The sequence below is a fragment of the Ornithorhynchus anatinus genome, chromosome 9 (assembly GCF_004115215.2).
Source record: "Ornithorhynchus anatinus isolate Pmale09 chromosome 9, mOrnAna1.pri.v4, whole genome shotgun sequence".
NCBI classification, from domain to species: domain Eukaryota; kingdom Metazoa; phylum Chordata; class Mammalia; order Monotremata; family Ornithorhynchidae; genus Ornithorhynchus; species Ornithorhynchus anatinus.
The window spans coordinates 52513053-52538256 of record NC_041736.1 but is presented as its reverse complement, the minus strand read 5'-3'; the positions used below and the strand labels follow the sequence as shown (position 1 = coordinate 52538256).

Sequence of the window (25204 nt, the reverse complement as noted above, 5' to 3'; positions counted from 1 at the left end):
GGGAATGTTAGGCCAGGTTTTTCATCTCTAATATGAGATAAGGGGAGCATCTCAAATGGCAATGGTGTGAAGCACTGGCTTTTTGACATGCCCAAGTCATTTTATTGCCTATGGCATTTAAAATGGGTACCCTGCATTAGAATTCTAATCAATAAATGTGATTGAATAATTACCACTGATACAGTCCGTTCCACTGGGGCTTGGTGTTAGCATCTCTTTCTTCCACTACTACAGCAGAGTGAAGCATGGGCAAGGTAAGATCTTGGGCTGGATGTAATAGCAGTTCCTGCCACTCTGGTTAGTTGGGTTTGGTTTTTTTTTGCCTTTCCAGGGTGGGACACTCACACAATATGAAGGCAAACTGAGGCTGGTGGAGATAGCCCAAGTTCCAAAAGCTCATGTTGATGAATTCAAGTCTGTATCAAAATTCAAAATATTTAACACAAACAACCTATGGATCTCTCTCTCAGCTATAAAAAGGCTACAGGAGCAGAATTCCATTGATATGGAAATCATTGTTAATCCAAAGGTAAGCAAAAGGACAGTAAATTGAGGCTGTTGGGTACGGCCACTTAATTATAATAGGAATCATAATTGTGGTATTAAGTGTCAGTGTCCCAAGGGTTGGAGTAGATACATGATAATCAGATCAGACACAATCCCTGCACAACATGGGGCTCACAGCCTAAGAGGGAGGGAGTTTAGGCATTGAATCCCCATGAGGAAACTGAGGCACAGGGAAGTCAAGTGACTTCCCCAAAGTCACACAGGAGGAAAGTGGTGGAGCCAGGATTAGAATCGAGGTTTCAGCACTTAGTAAAGTGCCTGGCAAATAGTAAGCACTTAAGTCATTAAAAAAAAAAAGTCTCCTAACTTTCAAAATATCCCCTTCATAGATTATGTCTTCTGTTTGTATTCTGAAAGTCAAGCATTTCAGCTGGTACAATTCCCTGGACTTGTAATGAATGTGTAGCCTAGATGTAAATTCAGTTCTGTTATAACATGGCAGTTGGAGTCTTGAAGAATCTCAGGTTATGGAAAACTAATATTTAGATGGCTTGAAGATGCCACCATGACTAACATTTTTGTACAAGTCCTTATATTATTATGTCCTTGTGTTATTAAACCCTTGCCACTCACTGCTCTTGTAATTGTGGCAGTAATGGTATTTGAAGAGCTACCGAGTACAATACGCTGAGCCAAGCACTTGGAAAAAACAAAAGAAGTCCAAGATACATTTCCTGTCCTAGAGGAGTTTACATTCTAGAGCATACAGCGGGGTGGCAAAAGACGAGGTACTGCACACTGCAGTAAGACTGAAGTAAAGTCTGAGAAGCATAGCTGCAACCGCCCCTTGATCAGTACCATCTGCATGCGCACAACCATTTTTTCCCCCCTACGCCAAATCTACTTGTGCCAGTTGGTGGATCGTGTTACACCCAGAACAGTTGTTTACTGTAGGAAGAAAGTTCCATGTCTCCCTGCTCCTCAAGACCCTCCTACAGTTGCCCAATCACCTTCGCGTCAAAACTAAACCCGTCACTCAGCTCACCCTCTACTACCTTACCTCGCCAATTTCCTACTCCAACCCAGTTCCAATCCACACATTTCGCCCTTCTACCTTGATCTCACTTATACTGTCGCCTATCCTTGCCCACATCCTCCCTTGGGCTTGGAACTCCCTTTCGCTTTACATCTGACAGTATACCACTCTCCCCACCTTCCAAACTCTCCTTAAATCCTATTTCCTTCGAGAGGGTTTCCATGCTTAAGCCCTCATTTCCTCTTTTCACCTTCCCCTCTGAGTCAGCTATGCTCTTGGCTCTGTACCCCCTTAAGGACTTTAATATTCACCCTAGCCCCACAGCACATATGTACATATTTTTATACTCTGCTGTTTCTTTCTAATTAATTTTAATGTCTGACTCCCTCTTTAGACTGTAAGCTCTTACAGGACAAGAATCACGTCTACTAACTCTACAATACTTATTGTACTTTCCCAGCCCCTTTAATACAGTGCTCTGCACACAGTAAGCGCTCAATAAATATGCCTCATTGATCATGTTATATCTAAATTGTGCAATGGAAACCAATTACAGCAAAATTGACTGTTTTTAAATCCTTAATTTTTCTCCCTTTCAGACCTTGGACGGAGGCCTGAATGTCATTCAGCTGGAGACAGCTGTCGGGGCTGCTATTAAGAGCTTTGAAAACTCTCTAGGGATTAATGTTCCTCGGAGTCGTTTTCTGCCTGTCAAAACCACCTCAGATCTTCTGCTTGTGATGTCTAACTTGTACAGCCTTAATGCAGGATCCTTAACAATGAGTGAAAAGCGGGAATTTCCTACAGTGCCCCTGGTGAAATTAGGCAGCTCTTTTACAAAGGTAAATGCCCATTGTTTCAACTATTTAAAAACTTAATCCCCATAGTCTGCTTTCCCTGAATATTTTTAAAAGTACTTTCCCTAAGAGGGTTGCTTATTCAGTAATCTGAGTACTTTAAATATTTAATGTCCAAATCCTTAAAAATAAAAGCCCAGGGTCACTTAGAAAACTTATAGAGAATTAACACAGTGTCTTCATTTGTATGTTTCAGATCGATTATCCTACCAGTAAAGTGTGGATAAGGAACTTGGAAAATATTTACAGTTAGGAATATTTACTGTAGTTATCAGTATAGTTAATGGAACTCAGTCTGGATGAAGTTGAAGCTATAGTAATTGTATTTATGAATTCCCTACTGTGTGCAAAGCACTGCTAAACATTGGAGAAAAATGCCCAGCTGAAAATTGGACATTGCCCCCAAATCCCCCCCTCTTAGACTGTGAGCCTCATGGAGGCCAGGGACTCATCACTTCCTCTTTCTCCCTCCCTTCCACCTTATATTCATTGTCACAACCATCCCTCAGTAGTATTGCCTTGAAACTGAAAGCTGGCTCTTCAAATATTGGGCAGGGAGCTGCCAGTATGGACCAACTGCCTGCTCACAGCAATGTGCTAAGTGCAGTTTACAGAACATCAAAGTTTCTGGTAATAGTTGCTTATGACAACCTTTCTCCTTTCCATTTCATGCTCAACATGAGGGAACTTTATAGGGTCTTATTAAATTCCCTTCTTCATGCTGTCTGATAAGCAGCTTTTCTTATAGATTCCACTTTGTTCCTTTTTTTAAAATATATGTTTTCTCTCCCTTTACAGGTTCAGGACTATCTAAGGAGGTTTGAGAGTATACCAGATATGCTTGAACTGGATCATCTTACAGTTTCAGGAGATGTGACATTTGGCAAGAATGTTTCATTAAAGGTGGGTAAACAGGGGCACCAAATACCTTACAAACAGCTCGTTGATTAACTTAGGAAATCAGCTTAACCTTTGGTCGTATATGGTTTTTTTATTTTAAGGTTACTGGTGGGTTAAAATGCTTAGGAAACACTACAGGGGCAAGAAAACCAAACAATGAAAGCAGCCAGCTCCAGCTCCTTTAGTGACTTCCATTCCAAGCAGAAGCCAGCCACTGGATCTTTTACAGAAACCTTTCCTCTACTGTCTCTGCTTTCTCTTCCACATCTAGCCTCTAGCCCTTCCTCCACTGCTCCCTCACATCTTCTGCTCTCTGGGATCTGGCTCGCCCTACCACCTAAATAGACACTCAGCCACGTAAATGTCCTGCTCTTCCCTGGTGTGCTTCTTTGGCCACAACTATTACCAATACAGGTCTGGGAGAGGGGGGGCAAAGAGACAGGAAAGGGCAAGGGAGGGCTGAGCAACATCTCCAAATCCAAGTCTCAGGTTCCAAGGGGAAGTTTGGGCCAACAGAAGATTACTTGAATCATCAAAGGTGCTAGTTCAATAGTATTGCTCTCTTGACTAGTGACACTTCAGTACAACCATAAAATCTGAACTCCAAGCTTTCCTTAAGTACTATTTTTAAGTCACCTTGAGTGTTTTGAAAGGCCCACATTTTGTATACAGTATCATTCCTTATATACAGATGTTAGGAATACGATATCTGTAAAAAGCTCTTTAAAATCAGCATTGTGCATCAATGTTGAAATTTAGGCCAAGCAAATTCCTTTGGCACCTCAGCAGGGCTATTGAGCTTTAGCTTAGTTTTATACAGAAACTTTGGGGGCACTTCTTATGGTGATTTTAGCAAGGTGGAGCCCTGGAGTGGCAAAACCTCAAGTTCCAAATGAGTTCCTCCAATTCTTAGTGCTCCAACCCCTTCATCAATACAGAGGGAGAGCCTGTTTAATCAGAGGACCTGTACATAGATTTTAAAAGTGCCATTATAAGCATCCTGCTAAATGTTCTTCCAAACAGCTGAGGACAGGTATAAATACATAATTCAACTCTCATTATTTCATCTTGGCATATTTGTTGTACTGTGTCTGATAATGCTTTCACTAGTAGTAAATTAATTCATTGTCATATTTTTGAGTGCTTATTGTGTGCAGAGCACTGTGCAACAATAAACAGACACATTTCCTGCCCACAATAAGCTTACAGCCCAGAGGGGGGAGACACACATTAATATAAATAAATGTCTTGTGTCTTCCCCCATTAGCTCAAGCTCTGAATGAGCAGGCATTTCATAAGCTCCTGTGAGAAGGGAAAGAGTGTTTCACTTCTGTTGTATTTTCCCAGCTCCATCTTTAACTGAGTAGCACCCCGGACTTGAAATGTAATTAAATCGTTTGGTGATTTGTGTACAGTAGCTTTACCTGGTGTAAATATTCAATTTCCAATGACAACTATTTTAGCCTCTTTTTTTTATTTAGCACAACACAAACCTGATTTTATTTTCTTTTAACTTAGGGCACTGTAATCATCATTGCAAATCATGGTGATAGAATCGACATCCCACCTGGAGCAGTATTGGAAAACAAAATTGTGTCTGGCAATCTTCGAATCCTGGACCACTGAAGTCCGACTATGTACTCTTTCTATTATGTGCTAAACTGTTTCTCAATGGAATATTCTGTAGGATTCAGAAATAGATGCACAGGTCTATGCTTTGTCATCCACTATTTCACTGTACCTGCAGTATTAACTTTTAAAAGTTTTCTGCAATATGCTTTTAGTTAAAGAAAAGCACAGATGGACATTTTGGAAGCAATACTTTTTCCTTCTTTGAAGAGATTCTGTAAGTCATTTAATCTTAAAGTGCAATATTGTTTGTCTTAAAAAGGGGTGGATATCCTGAAATAACTAGGACAGAGATCTAGCTCTGTTGTCCATTTTGAATTGCTTGTACCTTCAAAATAAAGATGTGAAGCAATATATATTTATATACACCAGTGAACACTTTACATATACTTCATGAAATTGTCAGTGGCAGTTTCTGTAGACATGAAGGCTTTGGCTACTGCTGAAGTTAAGTGTAAAGGGTTGATGGCCTGGTATTTAAATGCTCACTGCTTATCCTCCTACTAAACTTTTATACTTTCATTTCTTAAGGAAAGTAATCTTGCCCACTAGTCACTGCTTTGTGAAAATGGGCCGAAGGCACTACATACCTCGTTTTCGGCACAGTCAGGTTTATTTGCCATTCCTACTCTCCCAAGAGTCGCATTTAGACAGAGCTTCATGTGAGTTTTCTGCTTGATTTGGCTCTGTAAGGAGGAAAGGTGGTTGGTCGGGTAGGGAGGGATTGTGGCCCGTCTTCTTACCGTGATGTATGGGCTTAAGTGTTTTGGTTTTCGTTTAGAGAGCCTTATCTTCCCCCCTCTCCCCAGAAAAAAGTCCAGTTCTGTGTTCATTATGGGAAAAAAATTAAACCACCAACTAGATGTGAGCAAGTGAATTTTAATAACTTTGCAGATCTGCTTGCTGTTAAATTAAGTCCTTTGCCCTAACCAATTACTTCCTGATTTCTCCGGGCTTGTGTTTAGCATAGTCTACTTACTTTGAATTTCACAGCAATGCTGCTTTATTGTATTGTACTATTAAAATAAGTTGGTCTTAAAGTCTTTTTTATAGCTTTATTTTTTTTTTAGGTAAGACAATTTAGCCATTGACAGACTCTGATGGTAGAGGAAAAAGACATGCTTGCCTTTCTGAGAAAACCATAAGAGCACATAACAGGACCATTTCATTGTACATAATCATCACAAGGTTAGGCACTCAAACTAGGGTTAGATGTAAGATGAGACACAGGCACTTTATTACGTGTAGAGTGCTGCTCACTTCTAATCTTGAAGGTAGTATTAAAAAAAACTTCAATCAAGATTGCTCATACCCCCCCCATCCCCCACCAAAGATAGCTTTTGACATAGCAGCCTGTCCAAAAAAAAAAAAAAAAAAAAAATCTGCTGCTCCCCACCCCTATATACATACACTCCAAAGTAATTTAAAAATAAAATCCTCAGGGATGGGGGCAGGGTATAGAGAAATGTACAAAATTTAAAATGAAAGTTCATAGGCAGACTATAAATACCTATTAACTGCCACTGAGGCAAAAAACCTCTAATATTTTTTTTTACAAAAATACTGATATTGAACACCAGCCCCACTCTACACTACTTAAAATAATGTAAATTGGTATATATAAATGCCAATGCCTTATGTTTAATCATCACTAATGATGAGCATTTCAAATGGCCATATTAACTTGGAAAGCTTTAATTCTGTCAGTACTGACGGCAGTAGAGATCAGGTAGGAGACCCCAAAATCCTGAAACATTTTACTGCTCATTTAAACAAAACTGGGCACCCTAAAATCCAAGCAATCAAAACATTTATTTTTCTTTATAGAAAGATCTGTAAAAAAATAATTTTTCAAACAGCATCACTGTCAGAGAAAACATTGTCTGGAGAGATGACTCCCAAAGTTTTAATATTTTCCATTGTACCATCATTAAATAAGGTGGGACACCATATGAATTTCATTGCACTAGAGGAAATGCAAAGCATTTTTAATAAAGTAATACAGAGCATTCTAGTCAACTACAGCTGTGTTACAGCTATGTGTTCTTTTGGATTTGGTCCAAAGAAACCTGAGTCTGTTTCCAGAGAAAATGAAAATGGTTGGAGACACTTGATCAGTCATTCCCCACTGAAGGATGGTCCTTCCTGGAAGGGCTCTCCTCGCCCAGCCCACTGCAGCTAGTTTTCCAACACTGATACTTCCCCTCCCCTAACCCCAACATACATTTCTGGGCTCATCTTTGAATAGTCGGAGTCCCGGCCATCATGTCTCTTTCACACACAGGCATCCTGTGGTCTAGACAGCTTGCACAGTTGTTTAGTCATCATCACCTCTTCTGTTCCCAAATCTCAGCCATATTTAGGTCCAGATTGCTAAGGCCTTTCAAGGCCTGAAGGTTTCCAGTGTAAAAAGCTACATCTGCTGTTACCAACCTAAACGTCAAAGAGAAAATACGTAAAATCCACCACCGATAAACACGGCATCTGATCGACATTATTCCCACACTGGAGCTATTCCCCAAGTTTATTCAGAACTCTATTCAAAGCCAGGTAGAAGATATTCTAGATAACAAAAAATACCTTATATTTACAACTTCATGAAGTTGGAAGCCAATACTTTTCCAAATATTACCAGCCTGTAACTAGACTTAAGAGTTGTGGTGATTTATTGGGGATAAGAGAATTTAAAGGATAAAACATTTAATTCCCCATCAAGTGCTGATGCTAGCTTAACATTAGAACTTTGTAATCAGCAACTCCAGTTACAAAAGGAGCAAGTCTCACCTTTCTCAGAAACTTATTTTATTGGATAGGTCCAGAAGTTCTCACTTAAGGCACTGCTCCTTGGGAGAGCTGTTTCAACATACTTGCTAGTGCATTAGAAAACCTTAAATGCAATGTGAAATTCAAGAATTTTTAAACAATTAATTGGTTGCTTTATTCACACTGAGGTATTGTGGGAAAATATCCTTAAGTAGGTCAAATTCAGAACCTGCCACGTGTAGCTAGGCAGGAGCTGATCCTAGCAGCTTTTTAAATTATCATTATTATTATTGTGTTTGTTAAGCACTTAGTATGTGTCTACCACTATTTTAAATACTGGGCTAGATACAAGTTAATCAGGTTGGACACAGTCCCTGTCCCACATAGAACTCACAACAGTCTTAAGTGGGATGGAAAAGTGGCATTAAACCCCCATTTTACAGATGAGAAAACGGAGGCACAGAGAATTTAAGTGACGGTTGAACATCAGGCAACTGATAAAACCAGGATTAGGACCCAGGTCCTCTTGCCTCCCAGGCCATGATTTTTCACTAGGCCATGCTGCTCCTTGATGCTTTTTTGGTTATTTTACAAGCCGATTTCAACAAGCCCTTCTAAAGCTTCAGATAATTACTCAATACTGAGCCTCTAAAATGAAACATGTCCATCTAAGCTTTGGCCAGCTTCCCTCATTGACTAGAACCCCCTTTTAGCTTTGTCCTTGGAATATTTGGAAAGAAGAGTGACAGCCTGGGCAGTTCTGCCAAAAGTACTGATCCGATTCCCCTGGTAAGTTCACAGAGGGTTGAATAGCAAAGTAAATCTCCATAATAAATATGGTTGATTAATAATGCCCTTCAGCTCCCTAAAGTACTGGTGACACTGAAGCTCACTGAAAACTTGAAACAGGGTAATTTGGACTATAGATTATTGGGACCTGTTAAAAGCTTTCTGGGTCATGAGGTTAGGCATTTGTAAGAAGAGATACCAAATACTAAGCTAGGTTTTCAGAACAGTTCCCATAACCTCCAATGATTTTGAAGGAAGCTCTGGTAAAAAATATATATACATATATATATATATATGGTATTCTCTCTTTTTTTTTTTTTTAAGATCACAGGCTCCCTTAGCTAAAGCGGTAGGCATACTGTTGTCTAATAGAACTCAACAGGAAAATGAAGATTACTAGAAATAAGCCAGGAATTGTCAATCATTGGAACATATAAGGAGTGTAAAGGCACATTAAACATACCCATTTTGAGGTCCTCCATCATTGACTACATTTAAATGAGCCAGCTGTCTCTTCAAATGGAGTTTGTAGCTTGCATTAATTCTTAAAAATAACATCTAGAAAATAAAAAAAAACCCCTCGAGTTACTCGATGTTTACCCAGGAAAGCACCTGCGTAAAAAAAGTACTGACTTACAAGGGGTCAGCAGTGCCTTTGGAGTAAAAGTAGTATCAATGAAACTTGGCTTTACAGTTGAAATAGAATGTTGTCCTGTAATGATTTAGCTGCTACTCTGATGTTGACCTTTTCCCCAGCTAAATGAAAGCAGTGAGGCTGCTTTTACACTCCACTTCTTTCTGAAAATAATGCCAGGGAGAGATTGGGTCTTAGTGTTACCCCACTCTTTCCATAAGAATTTGCATATGTGTGTCCCGTCTGTGGAAACGTAAGGGAGAGGGTAAATTCGGTAGCAAAACAGTCAAGAACTCGCACATCTTCCCGGTTAACAGACTCTGTTAACTCTGTCTTCGGATCTCTCTGCTGGAAAGGGCGAAGAGGGTTTGAATGAGGGAAGAAGAAAGATGGTTGGGGGGAGCTGGATGCAATGTTCTCCACTGTTTCCTGTAGGTACTGCAGCTACAGCCAGAGAAGCAGCGGAAGGGAGGCTGCACCTGTCAGGTTGCAGCCATCAGTTTTAAAGTCCTGTTCAAACCAGAATTTTCTGGTTCTACCAGACCTTGGTTTCGGTCCAAAGCACCTGTCTAGGGCCAAGCCCTACATCATCCTTCCTCGGGCAGTGTCCCTGTATTTGTGTTTCAGAGACCTCTGGTCATGGGTGGTTAAACTATGAATGTGTGGTAGCAGCATGGCTGCTAAACCACAGGGCGTAACAATAAGGATGATAACTGCCGCATTTATTCAGCCCCTACTACAAGTTCTGAACACTGTACTGAGACCTGGGGTGGATAGATTTTATAAGCAGATCAGACACTCCCTGTTCCACTTGGGATTTACAGTTTAAAAGGGAGAAAGAGCAGGTGTCCTATCCCTATTTTTACAGATGAGGAAACAAGCACAGAGATTAATAACAACAGTGATGGTACTTATTAAGTGCTTACTATGTGCCATGCACTGTTCTAAGTGCCAGGGTAGATACAAGGTAATAAGGTGGTCCCACATGGGGCTCATAGTCTGAATCCCCATTTTACAGATGAGGTAACTGAGGCACAGAGAGGTTAAGTGAAGCCCAAGGTCACACAGCTGACAAGCGGCAGAGCCGGGATTAAGAGAAGTTATGTGACTTGCCCAAGGTCATACAGCAGACAAGTGGCAGAGGTGAGATTAGAACCCAGGTCCTCTGCCAGGTCCCGTGCATTTTCAGAGGTGAGGTGAGGTCCAGAGGTGAGATTAGAACCCAGGTCCCGTGCACTTTCCACTAGGCTACATGAGCCCAGGTGTAATATGGGGGTGTAGCCCCATTTGGCCTGTAGGCCGGTTGGGCTCTGGACCTGTGGGCCAAACTGACCTCAGTGACACACTAATGCCAGGTCTCCACTAAAGAAAAATTACCTTCTTAAGAAAAGGCACATTTCAAGGGTAAAATATTGAACACTTGGGGAATAACACAGGTATAGGGGTACTGTTTGTCCCTTGCCATCCTCAGTGTTAGCAAGAGAGCATAATTCAACTATTTTCCTTACACACAAATTATTAATGGGAAAATCGATTTGAGCCCATTTTAATTTTTTCTGAAGTCAGATTTTTTTCTCCAGCAATAGCTAAAATAATACACTTTCCCCTTTTCATAAACAATGGTATTTATTGAGCACATAATATGTGCAGAACACTGTATTAGGTGCTTGGGAGAGTACAGTGCTTGGCACAGAGTGCTTAACAAATACCATCATTATTATTATAACAATGCATCAGAGTTGGCAGACAAGTTCCCTGTCCACAACAAACCTAGAGCCTAGAGGGAGAGACAGACATTAATATGAGTAATTTATAATATATAATAAAACTTGCCACCTTTTTAAAATTTAATAATGAAATGAGAAACTCTGAGCCCTAATCCTTGATGTCCTCTTTAGGCTATCAGCTTTTCAGAATTGATAAATATTCGGTGGAAGAATCCTTTGCCACTGCAGGTGATATCTTTTGCTAACAAATCAATTCCTTTACTGAAAAAACAAAACCTAACAGTTTTTTTACAGTGCCAACTGTAACAATCAGTGATGCATGCTATTTGATGTTGTCTGTAGTTATCCTTTATTCAGAAGGGAACTTTCCAAACAGGTGCTTACCTGGGTTTGTTCCTCTGGAAGGAGATCATATATAGCTTCATGCATTTTTGCCATTTGCTTACAAATATTTCTGAAGCACGTGGAAGGAACAGGAGCTTTCACTTCATACTGACAATGGAAAAAATAAGACTCAATCATGGCTTTCAAATCTCCCATTTTACCCCATGCTTTCAATACACATCATGAAGAATAACACTTTTCTATTTCAATACTGCTTTTATTTTACATCCATCAACTCATTCAATCCTTATGACAGACTTGTGAGTTAGGAAAAGACAGGAGACTTAGGGACTTATCCCCATTTTACAGAGGAGAAAACTGAGCAATAAAGTGGCTGAGTGACTTGCCCTAGGTCACCCAGCAGGCTAATAACAGAGCTGGGACCCCAGGTCTCCTACCTCCCAGATGCATGTTCTTTCCTTAAAACCACAATTCTTAAAGTATTTCCTACCTACGTAAGTTCCACAAAGTGTCCTCCCTTAAGAAAAAAGACCTCTTGCTTGGCTGATTCACTAATTCACTGATTCACAAATTCACTAATTGTGCTGTTTTTGGATAACTGGACTGCTAGCCCTGGTATGATGTTACCACCTTCTGAGTAGAGACTAAGAAATCACACATCAGCTACTAGCATGCATGGTCCTAGACCCCACTGGCAAAAAGTTTAATTTTTTAGGAATTTGTTATATATTGACACAGAATGAAAAGTAAAGATCCCTTCAAGAAAGTCTAGTATTTCCATATATCATTACCTTAGATATCAGCTTGTCAAATAAGCTATCCATTATCGCTACAAGTTTTGCTGAGATTTCAGCTATATGGTCATGGTAGTCCTATAAAGAAAAAAGAGGATCACTTTGAAATCCCTGGCCTTTCATTTACCTTGGAAATTAAATTACTAAAATTTGAGTATAAAATATATGAAAAATTACCTTAGTAATGTGATCAAAATGCCTGAGCATGCTATACTGCTTAGGTTGCAGTCGAGCTTCAAAATGAGCCCGGATAGTAGGAATGTAGTGCACAATTAACTGCAAGCAGCGCGAGGAAAGAGCTGTAGGGTCCCAGAGAGGAGACGGAATGAGAAGAAACTAAAATTAGTTATGCTTTTTATCACAGAGTACATAATTATACGGTACACAAGTATATGTGAACTCAGCAAATTTTAAAAATTAAGAGACCCTGAACACTTAAATAGTGAGGTGGTGATAATATAAACATACAACTCCCTTTGGGAAAATTATTTCACTGTGCAGGGCTAAATGTGTGCTCTCTTTAGAAGTGCTTGCTCCCATTAAAAGCAAGTTCTCAGCTCTGAGATACGGTCTAACGTATTTTTATGTGATGTCAGATCCTTAAACCGTCTAACATATAGACCGTAATTTTCACCTCAAAGAAATCCACACATATTACATCATTAACAGATTTTGCAGAACAATGCCAATTCTAGATAATTCTTCTGAATAAGACAGTGTAAGTTTTGTACTACAGTTTTTAATGGACTTTTTTCCAACAATCAAACATTGTAAGCTTGTTGGGGCAGGGCTCGTATCTACCACTCTGTTAATACTATACTAGCCTAAGCGTTTAGTACAGTACTCTGTATAGGGTAAGTGCTCAATAAGTCCCATTGACCGAGTAACTTAAAGTAAGGGTGTGAGTGTGGAACTTTATTTTAGAAACCTTTGGATTGGACTTTTAAATATGAAAATCATATTTAGAAGCATTAAGTGAAAAGACTTCACTAACTCCTTAAGATAAAATTACTTTTTAAAAAAAATGCAAAGACCCATACCCAAGTTTTTTGTAGTTATTGTTTTCAAGCCAACAACTTGCAGGGCCCCTGCTCCAAGAACTAATTGGCAACTTCTTGAGTTGAAGTACTAACAGAGAGAATGAGAAAAAGATTGTGTTAAAATTTATCCTACGAATGCTGTTCGTTTGTTTGCCACCTCTGAGGGGTTTTTTTTTTACTCTCCTCACACCTTAACTATGGGGTAGTTCAACCATTACCATATACAACCCCTTGCATATCTGCAAAACAGCTTTCAAAACTAACCCACTGAAAATTGCAGGCTCAGGAGTAAGAATCTGTACCCATACTGTCAACCAGGACAGATTCAGTTTATCAATTGCCAGTATTAAAACTGGCAATTATAACTCTGTTATAGTGTACTTTCACAAGCGCTTAGTAAAGTACTTGGCATACAGTAAGTGCTCAATAAATACGATTGATTAATGGCCTTCAAAACCCATAACTCAGCAAGCCCAGTTTAGAACAGTATTAACTGGACATTTTGGGTTTGGTAAATGAAACCAATTCAGCAAGCTCTTTTAAATTAGTTAATACAAAACATCTAATCAAGACCACTGTGTGTGCACATCTAATTTTATATTCCAGACTTTGATAGGAGGATTAAAGAAATTCAGATATTTTTTTCCAGTGACATTTAACACTTGTCCATTCCGTGAACTGATCAGCCTCGGTCATATCCAGCACCAATAAATAAATCACGTTCTTCTTCCATGATTATTAAACTATGCTGGTGATAAGGAATCACCAAATGTGGAATCTCCAAGAAAACAGGCTTTCTTCCAGTTATCTCATTTACTATACTATGCTTCTTATGAATTCAAAAATCACATATTCAAAGTCAAAAAAGTATATGACCTTGATATGTCCTGTGGAATTCAGTGACAAATGACAGTATACATTTAATATATGCTTTTATCAAACGATTTTTTCCATTCTGATGAAACAAATTCCTTCATACACACCTTTAGTAAATCAGACAGACGAGTAAGCATGTCAGTTGTAACTGAAGGGATGTTATCCACACACTGGCAGTATTCAAGGATAATTCTTATTAACAACAACACTGTTCTACAGGAAAAGAAAGACAACCCAAATTGCTATGTCATTACCCATAAAAAAAATTCAGGTTGATTTTCCATATAAAATTATGACGCCATTAACAACACGCTTATTAAGAACAGATATTACTGCTGGGCTGTTTTCACTCACTTTCACCTAACCTTTAAACATCAACATGTTTGAATTCAAACCGGTAGCTCAGTTTTTTATTTAGTCAGTAAGAGATCTGTAATATTTTCATAATTTAATGACCTATCCACATTCTCAAAGGAAAATGCATGACTACTTCAGGCAACATATGCTAGTGGAAGAAAAAAATGGTCTTACCCAACAACAGCATACTGTTGGCCCTCCACGACAAGGAAATCTGTTGGCTTTCTTTCTTCTGAAGCTGGAATAGAATAGAAAAGGAGGCAAGATCAATCTAAAGACTATGAGGAGACAATGCAGAAAACAGTTCAAACAATCAAAGGAAAGCTGAACAGGTTGCCCCTTTATTAAAGCACTAGATGGTTGAATTCCTAAATTTCAGGGTGGAGTGACGTGTTAAAACCTCTGCTGCCCAATGACTCCACATTGTCAGCATGTGTTGTGAATTACTTAATGCAGCAAATCAGGATAACCAGGTAAAAGACCTAGTACAAAAACTAAAATATAATTTTGGCCTTTTTTTTTTCTTAAAAGCAAGGCAGTTTAGAGTCAAGTCCAGTCTATTCAAGGGTGGCTTTAAGGTGGGATAGGGGCTGGGGTTTAGAAGACAATGGAATTTGGGACAGTGTGAGGATGCTCTCTGGACGATGGAGACAAAATGACAATAGCAGTGACAAGAGCTCACTGTTGCTGAATTGTACTTTCCAAACACTTAGTACAGTGCTCTGCACATAGTAAGCGCTCAATATATGATTGATTGAATGAATTTCAGGGGTATATGACACTGGGGCAGACTGCCTATGCACATCTGATTGGATTACGACCATCCAGGGAGTTCCTATCTGATCTTCTTTCACTCAAGTAAAGGGGTTAAATTACAGCGGTTATGAGCCGCCTCTTCTGATTACTTGCTGCCAACAAGATCTAAACCAGTAAAACTTTAGGAGGGACAGGGACTGGGAGAATGTTTCTAAAAAATCAAAATCAGAATCCTTCCCCAGTCCTAGCCCCATTGTCCCTGCTTCTGGAGGAATTTGAAGCTGGGGCTGCAGAGCTGCCAGGAGAGAGGGGGACAGAGAGGAGGAGAAGGGGTTCCCAAGAGGAGGGGGGTTTTAAATATAAAGAATGCCTGCCACCACCTCCTCTGGCCAGTCACATCTAGGCCCAGGAATTTAGGGCAGCATTAACAGCAGCTTTCTGGCTCCTTCCCTCCTCCCCTACAGCTCCAAAAGCAGCAGTGGCCATTGGCAGGAGCAGCAGCTCCCCATGACCAGGAGGAAGAGCCCCAGCTGTGGCAGCTATGGGGTGAGCTCCAGGTTCACCCACGCAGGCTTCGGTTGCAGAAGAAACCTCATGCGCTACCGCAATCATTCTGGGTTTCTCCCCTCCCTCTTCCCCAGCTTTTTCCCCTGTGATGCAGATCGGGTGACCTAGAATTTCCAACAGTGAGATGGTTCCCCCCGGAGATACTGAAGAATGCTGTCTGATAAGTCATTTTAAAGGATTTCACCTGAAATAAAATGTCAGAGCGAAAAATGCACCACCCTATCATGGAACCCATTTGTACAGGGTTGGCCTTCACTAGCTACCCCGACCTGACTCTGCCGCTTGTCTCCTGTGTGACTTTGGGCAAGTCCCTTAACTTCTCTGTGCCTCAGTTCCCTCATCTGTAAAATGGGGAGTAAGACTGTAACCTCCACGTGGGCTAACTTGATTACTTTTATCCACCCCAGCGCTTAGAACACAGTAAGCACTTAAATACCATCATTATTATTCCTATATACCTGCCAGAGCGGCTGTTGCTTCTATACCACGGTTCAGCTGACTAGGATCAGTCCTGCCCAAAACCCAGAACCTTGCTTGACAGAGGTCCAAGGCAATTACTCCACCTGCCTCCCTCCAGCCCTGACCATTTCCTAGAAAATCAACAGCCAAGCTCCTTGCTGCAGAGGCTTGTGGAGGTATAAATCCACCAGAGTGATTTGCAGAGTCCAACTCCTAAAAGTGCCGCACTCACTCCTCTTTCGACAAAGGTATTACCATGTCTCAAGGTTTCAACGAAGAGATTAAAAAAAGATGGGGGAGGAAGCCTGAACTATCGCACAAAGGAGATTTAAATGGTCCCTGTAATCTGTGCCCACAAGGAGGTGGAGGAAATGATTCAGTACCCTTTCCTGGAAAAGTACATCGCCAATTCACTTTCTGTAAATTTACAATATTTCAACTGTTCCAGGTCAGACTTCAAAAGATAACAAAGTATGTTATATCTGACCCAATTATATCAGGGTGAAGTGATGTGTTAAAACCTCTACTGCCCAATGACTCCACATTGTCACTGCCATAAACTTTCCTAGCCAACTGCAGTATAACTGAACCAAGGAAGAAGAGATGGGTTCCTTGCTTGTTTTTCCAATGGCATTCCTTTTGCAAACCTTCAGTAATATTTACTAAGTGCTTGTTTTGTAACCAAGCACTGTACCAAGTGCTGGAGAGAGAACAACAAAGCCAACCAGATAGGAGCCCTGCCCTTAAGGCTCACACAACCTAGCAAAGGAGAGAGATATTACAAGTAGAAGGGAGCAACGGATTTAAAAAATAAGTGTAGAAGTGAGTCCCAAGTGTGGAGGTAGTGGGGAAGTGATGAAGTAGCTGGAGGTGGAGGATAGGATGGACAGTTCAGAGATTAATCGAGGAAGGCCTCCTGCAGGAAATGGGATTTCAGAAGGGCTCTGAAGATGAGAAGAGCAGTGTCTGCCAGATGAAGGGACGGGAAGGGGGGAGTTCCAGCTCAAAAGAAGAGTGTAAGCAAGATGTCAGCAAAAGAGATGAGGCACAAGGCACAAGAGATGAGAGACAAGAACAAGACAGAGTGAGTTAACCTGAGCAATATTACTCTTATTGAAAATTTGGAATTCTTTTCAACCAAGAAACAGCTCCATATACAAGTTATATAAAATGGGAAGAAGGGAAATTTCAGAGGAAAATAAAATCCACATACTTCCTGGCTTTTTTTCAGGTAAAGTAATTTTGCCATCTGTTATGGAATCAACAAGATCCTGAAACTCAGCGGGCACATCAGCTTGTTTCCAACGTTCATTATCTAGCAGGAGACTATTTCAAAGTGAAAAGAGAAAAAAGTTGGAAAAACAGATTAAAACTTTCAATGGCGTCATTCTTGCCCAAACAAAACTGAAATTAAAGCTACAGTAGATGGGCATAAAAAGGGATTTTTAAAACCATGAAAAATTTCATTTTCTAAAAATATTAAGTTCCCTGAAGCTACATTTCTGGATCTGAAAGGCCGCCTGCATGTGCTTTTTTCACCTGGACAGTCAGAAGATGACATAATTTTGTTTGTTAAGTTAGAAGCAATTTGATACAAGCTCTTATGGGCCAGGTAAAATGTACTTGCAGGATATCTTCAAATTATCTCCCCATAATAAGCAGTTATACAGCGATATCAAAACTCAAAATCCAAGAACTGCAATTTTCCCTCAATTTTCCTTTTGTTGTTGTTTTTTTTTAAACATGAGTCGAACATGAAATTTCCCTCCACCATATTTTTACATGAGAATAACTGCTTAACATTAACTGACGAGGCACTGGAAATACCTGAGTTTTGTTTTCCTTTCTTCATGGAACCTATTTACAAATTTATTAGCTTGGCTCTGAAGGGCCCCACGTAATGACATGCTTTTTCTTCCACAAATCTGATCAGTGTCTAAGATAAATGTTTCCATTAATCGAGAAAGGGCGACAAATTCAGTGGAGTTCAATTTCTCCAGAAAGCCATCCTAAATTTTAAGAAACAATATAAAAAACCTGTTAGAAAGTTACTACAATACAAAATCATTTACAGTGCTTTGCATACAATAATCGCTCAATAAATACGATTGAATGAATTTACAGTAAAGCCTATGTAGGGAAAAACAAAAATTTAGATAAATTTCAAAATTCCAATCTCTAAAGTATTCTTTTTCAGCAAACTGAATCAAATAACCGAGAGTTGCAATTCTGTAAACTGAACAAACAAATGCTTGTTTAATGTGGTAAATGCAAACAGTGACTTAACATAGTAACTAAATCTAATTCATGCCAAGACAGAGGGATGGTGGTGCTATCCAGTATGATGGGAAAGTTAGGATTTGGTGGAGGACAATAAGAAATTCAGTTTTGGATAATCTGAGTTTGAGGTGCCAACAGGATATCCACGTAAAGACGTTCGAGAGGCAGGCAGAAATGCAAGAATGCAGTGAAGGAGAAAGGTCAGGGCTAGTGAGGTAGATATGGGGGTCACCTGGATGGTGCTGGTAAGTGAAGCTGTGAGAGTGGATGAGCTTCCCAAAAGAAATGAGTGTAAATGGAGAAGAGAAAGGGATCCAGAACAGAGCCTTGAGGGACATTTTCTGAGTAACCACAAGAATTTAAAACATTCCTCAGCTTTCTCAGTTCAATCCGAACTGTGAACTCCCCATTTAGAGGATTATGTCTTTATTGATTTTCAGGTAATTACCTCCACAGCTTAGTATAGTGCTTTGAACAGTGTAAGAACTTAGTAAGTGTTAATAGTAGTAGTAATAATAATAATGCTAGAAGGCTCAAAATAACCAACCTTTGCTCTCGCCATTAGAAATTTGACCGCCCGATCATGGCAGATGTCTGAGGCACTATATAGTAACTCTTGAATACCATTAGCCAGCTTCCCCAATTCTAAGTCAGTCAGCTTCACGTCCTCACTGAACCTGAAAATAATGTTCGAGTATTTACAAGTATACATTTTTTACTTCATTTGTAGGCAAACCTCAGACAAAATTTTAAAAAAGCAAAAAACCTAATAAAGGAGTTTTTCTATACTCTATAGCTGAGATTTCCAGTGTGTGGTCCATGACGGCACATTTGCAAAGCTATAATAATACATTAAAATAACAATAATAATATGGATCATGTGTTTACATAGGAGCCAAGAATTTAGCAGAAAACATTTATGTGACGGGAAGAATCAATCAATAGTATTTATTGAGTGCCTGTGTGCAGAGCATTGTGCTAAGTGTTTGGAAAGCACAATAGAATTGGTAAATACGATTGTAGCCCTTGAGACCTTACAATCTTGAGTGGGAGATTTTAGAGTACAAAGAGGTATCAGATGAGGTATTAAACTATAAACATATATGCAGAGGTGCTAAAGAATGTTATATTGCTCACTCTTTGAAATAGGTGAATTTTATTATGGCAGGCCACCAATGAATGATCCATCTAGTAAGGGTCCATTCTAGACTGAAATCTCGAGAACTCTCACTGTATTATAATTTTTCATAATGATGCTAGAAATTGGTGTACTAAGCAAGAGATATTCTGTGTATTTAATTCATGGCTTTCATAATCAATCAATGGTATTTATTGAGCACTTTACCAAGCACTTAAAACTTTCACAACTCTCGCTAGCTACAGCTGAAAGCCAGAGAAGACAATTCCTGCTTGGATTTGAGCAGCGGAATCACAGCCAGCCTAATCCCTATCTCCCTCATCAATCCACCCAATCAGCCACTTTTGAGCACTTCAGTGTATATCGGTTTATTTATTCATAGGTAAGAGGGAATCAGCTGATGGAAGGCCTTGAGCTAATGGTTAGGAGTTTTTTGTTTTGATCAAGATGCAATGGGAAGCCATTGGAGGTTTCGAGGGAGTGTGACTGATGTGCTCTGATAGCGTTTGTAAATTAGGTTAGCGACACGAAGGCTGCTGCTGTGACTGGGTTTGGCCTAGTGAACAGAACCATAGCCAGTAAACTCAATTAGGACTTTAAAACCTGGTCTCTAGTAATGCTGCCCCTTGATAGAAGCAGGGTATATTAATAAACAAAAACATAAAAGGACTGATCAGCTCCGGTATATTAGGCTGGTGCTAAAATGAGCAAAAGGGATCACGATGTTTCAGGTATAAACCGATACGTTCTTTTCTAAATATTAGATTAAAAAGTCATACTCCATGGAGCTAATTACTATTTACCTGGTCAGACATAGACTATTTTCTGGATGTGAAAAAGGAATATTCAAATAGTCTGGCTTTCACTGATTTTGTTTGTGGGAAAACACATTTAATGAATCGCTATCTTTTGTTTCTAAAATCTATGATATTTTAGGTTAAAGGTAACTAGGAAACAAACTGATGCCAGTGGACTACTAAGTTGCATTAGGATTCCGGGGTGACACTGGTGTAGCTTAAAAAATAATTCAGAGATAATGGAAATGAAAGAAAACATATCTTTTATAGGACCACTTGCTATATACCACAAACAATTTTACATCGATACTATCAAATAGTCAAAAATATCTTGCATAATGTCCTAAAAGGATCAACTACTACTTTTATCATTCATCCACTGCACTTTTAAGCTCTCTAATATTCTGAAATAATTCACCAATTAAAAAACAAACTGAATTAGGAGAAATACATGTCAGAAATAAATATCTCAGTCCTGAAAAGAAAAGCCTCTAGGTTTGACAGTCTTTTTAAATTGCAGTGCTGGTCTGAGAATGGAAAATCAACTGAAGATCAGAAATACTGTTTAGACCAGATGGCTCAAAGCAACAAGCTCCAATTCCCTTTTAGAACCGCACCTCCTTAAAATAGTCCTTAAAAATAGCAGGTTTTTGGTGTGGCAATATTCGTGTGACAATTAAAACACTGAGTAACTACGAGATGCATATTGATTTCTCTAAAACTATTCAAAATTGCTAGCCTGCTGGCAATGGTTTTAAGTGAGAAGCAGCGTGGCTTTAGTGGAATGAGAACGGGCTTGGGAGTCAGAGATCGTGGGTTCTAATTCCGGCTCCGCCATTTAACAGCTGTGTGACTTTGGGAAAGTCACTTCACTTCTCTGTGCCTCAGTTCCTTCATCTGTAAAATGGGGATTTAAGATTGTGAGCCCCACGTGGGATAACCTGATGTCCTTGTATCTACCCCATTGCTTAAAACAGTGCTTGGCACATAGTAAGTACTCAACAAATACCATCATCATCGTTATCATTATTAAGTGAAAAAATAAACTTGTATTTACAAATATTTAAATGACCTGGATTTCTCAAGTAATAGAGCATTTCCCCTCATTCCTGCATCTTTTAGATGGATGACTAAGGGAGAATTTGATTCATTTATCAAATTTCACACAGTGCTATCCTAGCCTGGATATTGTAAATTGTATTTGACAAACCAATGTGCAGGCACATCAAAATCCAGCAAATAAGATTTGGCAGAAACCACTGAACTCACATCAAGTCCACTCCTCCTGGTGTAAGAGAAGATGTTGCGTGCTCTTTGCTGGATGAAGAATCAGTAGTACATTCTGGTTCGGATACCGAATCACTGCTGCAGGGCTCACTGTTTGGAGATGCATTTCTTTGGGAGGTAGTGTCAGCAGCCACAGGCGGGACTTTTTCACCCTCATTAAATGCATCGCTAATAAACATGCCTTCATGGGTTAGGTAGGCCACTTCCGTGTCCACGGAGTTGTCTTTTCTGGCATTGTTCTGTTGGGAAGTCTCCTCCAGTTCTCTAGTCCTTTGGTTTTTGTCAAGCACTGACAGAACAACGCTACGGACAACATTTAACGTTGCCTAGGAGAAAATTAAAAATGGGATTTATAGGATGGCTTATTCAAAACTCTGTATTTCTATTGCATTTCTGAGATAGAAAAAGCAAATTGAAGTATTTGCTGCTTTAAAGAAATATTTTACTGCTATGTCCCAGTCAATGTTCTTAATTAGTTCCACAAAACCAAAGAGTATTAAATGAAAGAGAGAGCTAAATGAAATAGTTTCCCATAGGAAATAATGGGAAGTGAATTAATGTATTCCCAAGATTCAAAATTTTGACAAAAACATTATATATATATTTCAACAGTGGTAACACAAGAAGTATATTTACATGATCAAATAATGATAATCACAATAACAGAAAAGATAAACATGGTATCTGTTAAGCCCTTACTATGAGCTGACTACTGTACTAAGGGCTGGGGTAGATTCAAGACAATCAGGTCAGACACTGTCCCTGTCCCACATGGGACTCACACGTTAAGTGGGAGGGAGAATTGTTATTTTATCTCCATTTTACAGATGAGGAAACTGAAGCACAGAAAAGTTAAGTGACTTGTCCAAGGTTACACAGCAGTGCTTGAATTAGAACTCAGGACCCCGGACTCCTGGTCCTGTGCTATTTCCATGATGCCAGCTGCTCAATAATACACATTTCTGAATTTAATTGTTTTGTGTGTTATTATGTAAAGCTGAAGTCTACCAGAAGATGAATGGTTTTAGGGAAAGGGGAACCAACCATAGGAAGTCACTGATTAGGAATATTAATTTGATTTGTAAGGCAACTATTATAGAAGCCTTCTAAGAAGAAGTGACATTATAAAAAAATACTTCATTAGGGACAGGGAATGTCTCTTACACTGTTACATTGCACTCTCCCAAATTCTTAGTACAGTGCTCTGCACAGAGTAACCACTCAATAAATATAACTGACTGAGAAATGAGAAGTTAGGCTGAAGGCCAGGTCACCTGCAGGGAGTTTGAAGAGACCAGGTGTGAAATACCTTTGGGCAAGTCACTTAACTTCTCTGTGCCTCAGTTACCTCCTCTGTAAAATGGGAACTAAGATTGTGAGCCCCATGTGGGACAACCTGATCACCTTGTATGCCCCCCAGTGCTTAGAACAGTGCTTTGCAAAGAGTAAGCGCTTAACAAATACCATCATTATTATTATTATTTTGTCATTTATTTCAAAACATAACAATTTTGGAAAAATTCAACCCAGAAAATAGTCAAATATTAACTGTGAGGATATTCTGCGTTGCGTAAGCAGCCATTCACTTACACAAGGAATTCCTGCTTTATTCTAGGTTTATTTGAAAAGCTTATTTTGAAAGACTTTCTGCATGGATTGATAAGTTTGTGAAATTACCTTAACCCTCTGGAGGAAGACTATCAACCTTGAGAAAATATTATTTAGTAGATCAAACCACTGAGGAAAATTCATCATTCTCATCTGATCAGCAAGTCTGCAAAAAGAAAGCATAATTGAAAAAAACCCTTCCTAGACTACAATACAATCTGCAACAAAAAAGGGATGTATTACCATACAAGGTTTTAACCATGTGATCTAATTAAATGCGCCAACAGATAAAGAATTGTCTTATACTAAGTATGCATCTATGTATCAGTTATCTTACCACTGAATTATTATGGCAGACATGTAAGCCATTTTTTCCTAATAAAGCCCAAGTTAATTTTGTGGTAAGGGAAGAAAACGCTCACAGAAACCCAAATGTTTTATTACTCTAAGTCCCTTTTCTAAATTCCCTTAGATTTCAAAATTTACACCGACAGGAAATGGACCTTCCCTGATTAAGCCCTCATTTCCTTTTCTCCCACTCTCTTCTGCATTGTCCTGATTAGGTCCCTTTATTCACCCATCCCCACCCCAAGGCACTTATGTACATATCTGTAATTTATTTATTTATATTAGTGTCTGTCTTCCCCTCTAGACTGTAAGTTCACTGTGGGCAGAGAATGTATCAGTTATATTGTTATATTGTACTCTCCCAAGTGCTTAGTACACTGCTCGCCACACAGTAAGTGCTCAATAAATATGATTGATTGAAACCTTTGTCCTTTGAATTATGGGATTTCCTCTATAAACTGGGTGGGTAATCTGAAACCAACTGTCTGCCTAGGGAAGAGGGAAGGCAAGGAGGATGAGAGTGAGGAATTTCTCCTTCCACACTGCCTCTAGCAGAGTCAAAACAGGAGTCTTTTGCCAGCTGGGAACTCAGTGATGCGAGATTCCACATCTCTGCAAAGACATTCCAGAAGCCACCAAGGGCTTAACTGGTGACAGTGTAGTAGTGGAGATTCCAGACTACCCTTCCTGGTCCTTCCCTTTGTACAATTTTGCCTAGTTGCTTGAAATAAGATGAGAGAAGGAGTTAAAAAGGGGCAAAGTGAAAGACTGTACAAAAGTCTTTTTACACCCTTGGGACCCGCCCCTTAGCACCTCAGTTACAACAACACATTTGGGTTGAGAGAGGCCTGCTGTAGGCAGTAAATTCTGCATTCTTTCTCCTCCACATTTCACATGTTCCTCCCACGCCACCACCCCACAACACCCCCCCCCCCCCCAGAGGAGAGATACCCCTTTTATATCCCTGAGGTTACAATGTCTGTTGTAAAAGCGACTATGCTTGAGCAGCTCAGGCTGAGGAAGTGTTAGAAGGGATGACTGTCACAAGCATTCTAGTCAGGGATATAGAGCCTGGAAGTGGAGGTTTTGAAAGTAATCAAATGTGGGGCAATGAATGGTACAAAGTAAGATGGAGGGCAGAGGAGGGCAAATAAAATCCTTATAGAGGTCCATGAATCTGGAAATCATGAACAAGATCAGAGACCCTTGGCTAGGTCGCTATAGCCCATATGGGTAAATGATGTATTTTAAACATCTGTCCCTTTCAAAAATGAAAGTGGGAAGTATAATAATAATAATAATGTTGGTATTTGTTAAGAGCTTACTATGTGCCAAGCATTGTTCTAAGCGCTGAGAGAGATAGAGTAATCAGGTTGTCCCATGTGAGGCTCACAGTCTTCATCCCCATTTTACAGATGAGGTAACTGAGGCACCAAGAAGTCACGTGACTTGCCCAGGGTCACACAGCAGACAAGCGGCGGAGCGGGGATTAGAACCTGTGACCTTTGTCTCCAAAGCCCATGCTCTTTCCACTGAGCCACGCTGCTTCTCAATAGGGCCAATAGGGCCAAATATCTCAATAGGGCCAAATATCTGTGGCCCAATAGTCTCGGAGAAGACCAATCTGACAGAAGTGGTGACGTTATTAGCTCTCCTGACTTTTACAAAATTAAAGACGTTTTAATCATCGCTACTAAAAGAATTTTCTTC

General features: G+C 39.6%; 2 protein-coding genes across 3 annotated transcripts in view; one reads left to right on the top strand and one right to left on the bottom strand.

The window, feature by feature from the left end:
- The window catches only part of UGP2 (UDP-glucose pyrophosphorylase 2), a 42644-nt gene extending 36675 nt beyond the window's left edge, over window positions 1-5969 (top strand). For both annotated transcript variants that reach the window (XM_007672060.4, XM_001513005.6), the window contains exons 7-10: window positions 332-529; window positions 2143-2385; window positions 3199-3303; window positions 4819-5969. In XM_007672060.4, the coding sequence (XP_007670250.1) occupies window positions 332-529; window positions 2143-2385; window positions 3199-3303; window positions 4819-4926 (654 nt within the window). In that variant the 3' untranslated portion in view covers window positions 4927-5969. The remainder of the gene's footprint in view (window positions 1-331; window positions 530-2142; window positions 2386-3198; window positions 3304-4818) is intronic.
- A 753-nt stretch (window positions 5970-6722) lies between these two features.
- The window catches only part of VPS54 (VPS54 subunit of GARP complex), a 58581-nt gene continuing 40099 nt past the window's right edge, over window positions 6723-25204 (bottom strand). The window contains 13 exon segments of the mRNA XM_029072305.1: window positions 6723-7362; window positions 8945-9039; window positions 11227-11334; window positions 11979-12059; window positions 12159-12280; window positions 13022-13109; window positions 14005-14110; window positions 14429-14492; window positions 17250-17362; window positions 17864-18045; window positions 18864-18993; window positions 21521-21864; window positions 23216-23312. Of these exon segments, the coding sequence (XP_028928138.1) occupies window positions 7257-7362; window positions 8945-9039; window positions 11227-11334; window positions 11979-12059; window positions 12159-12280; window positions 13022-13109; window positions 14005-14110; window positions 14429-14492; window positions 17250-17362; window positions 17864-18045; window positions 18864-18993; window positions 21521-21864; window positions 23216-23312 (1636 nt within the window). The 3' untranslated portion in view covers window positions 6723-7256.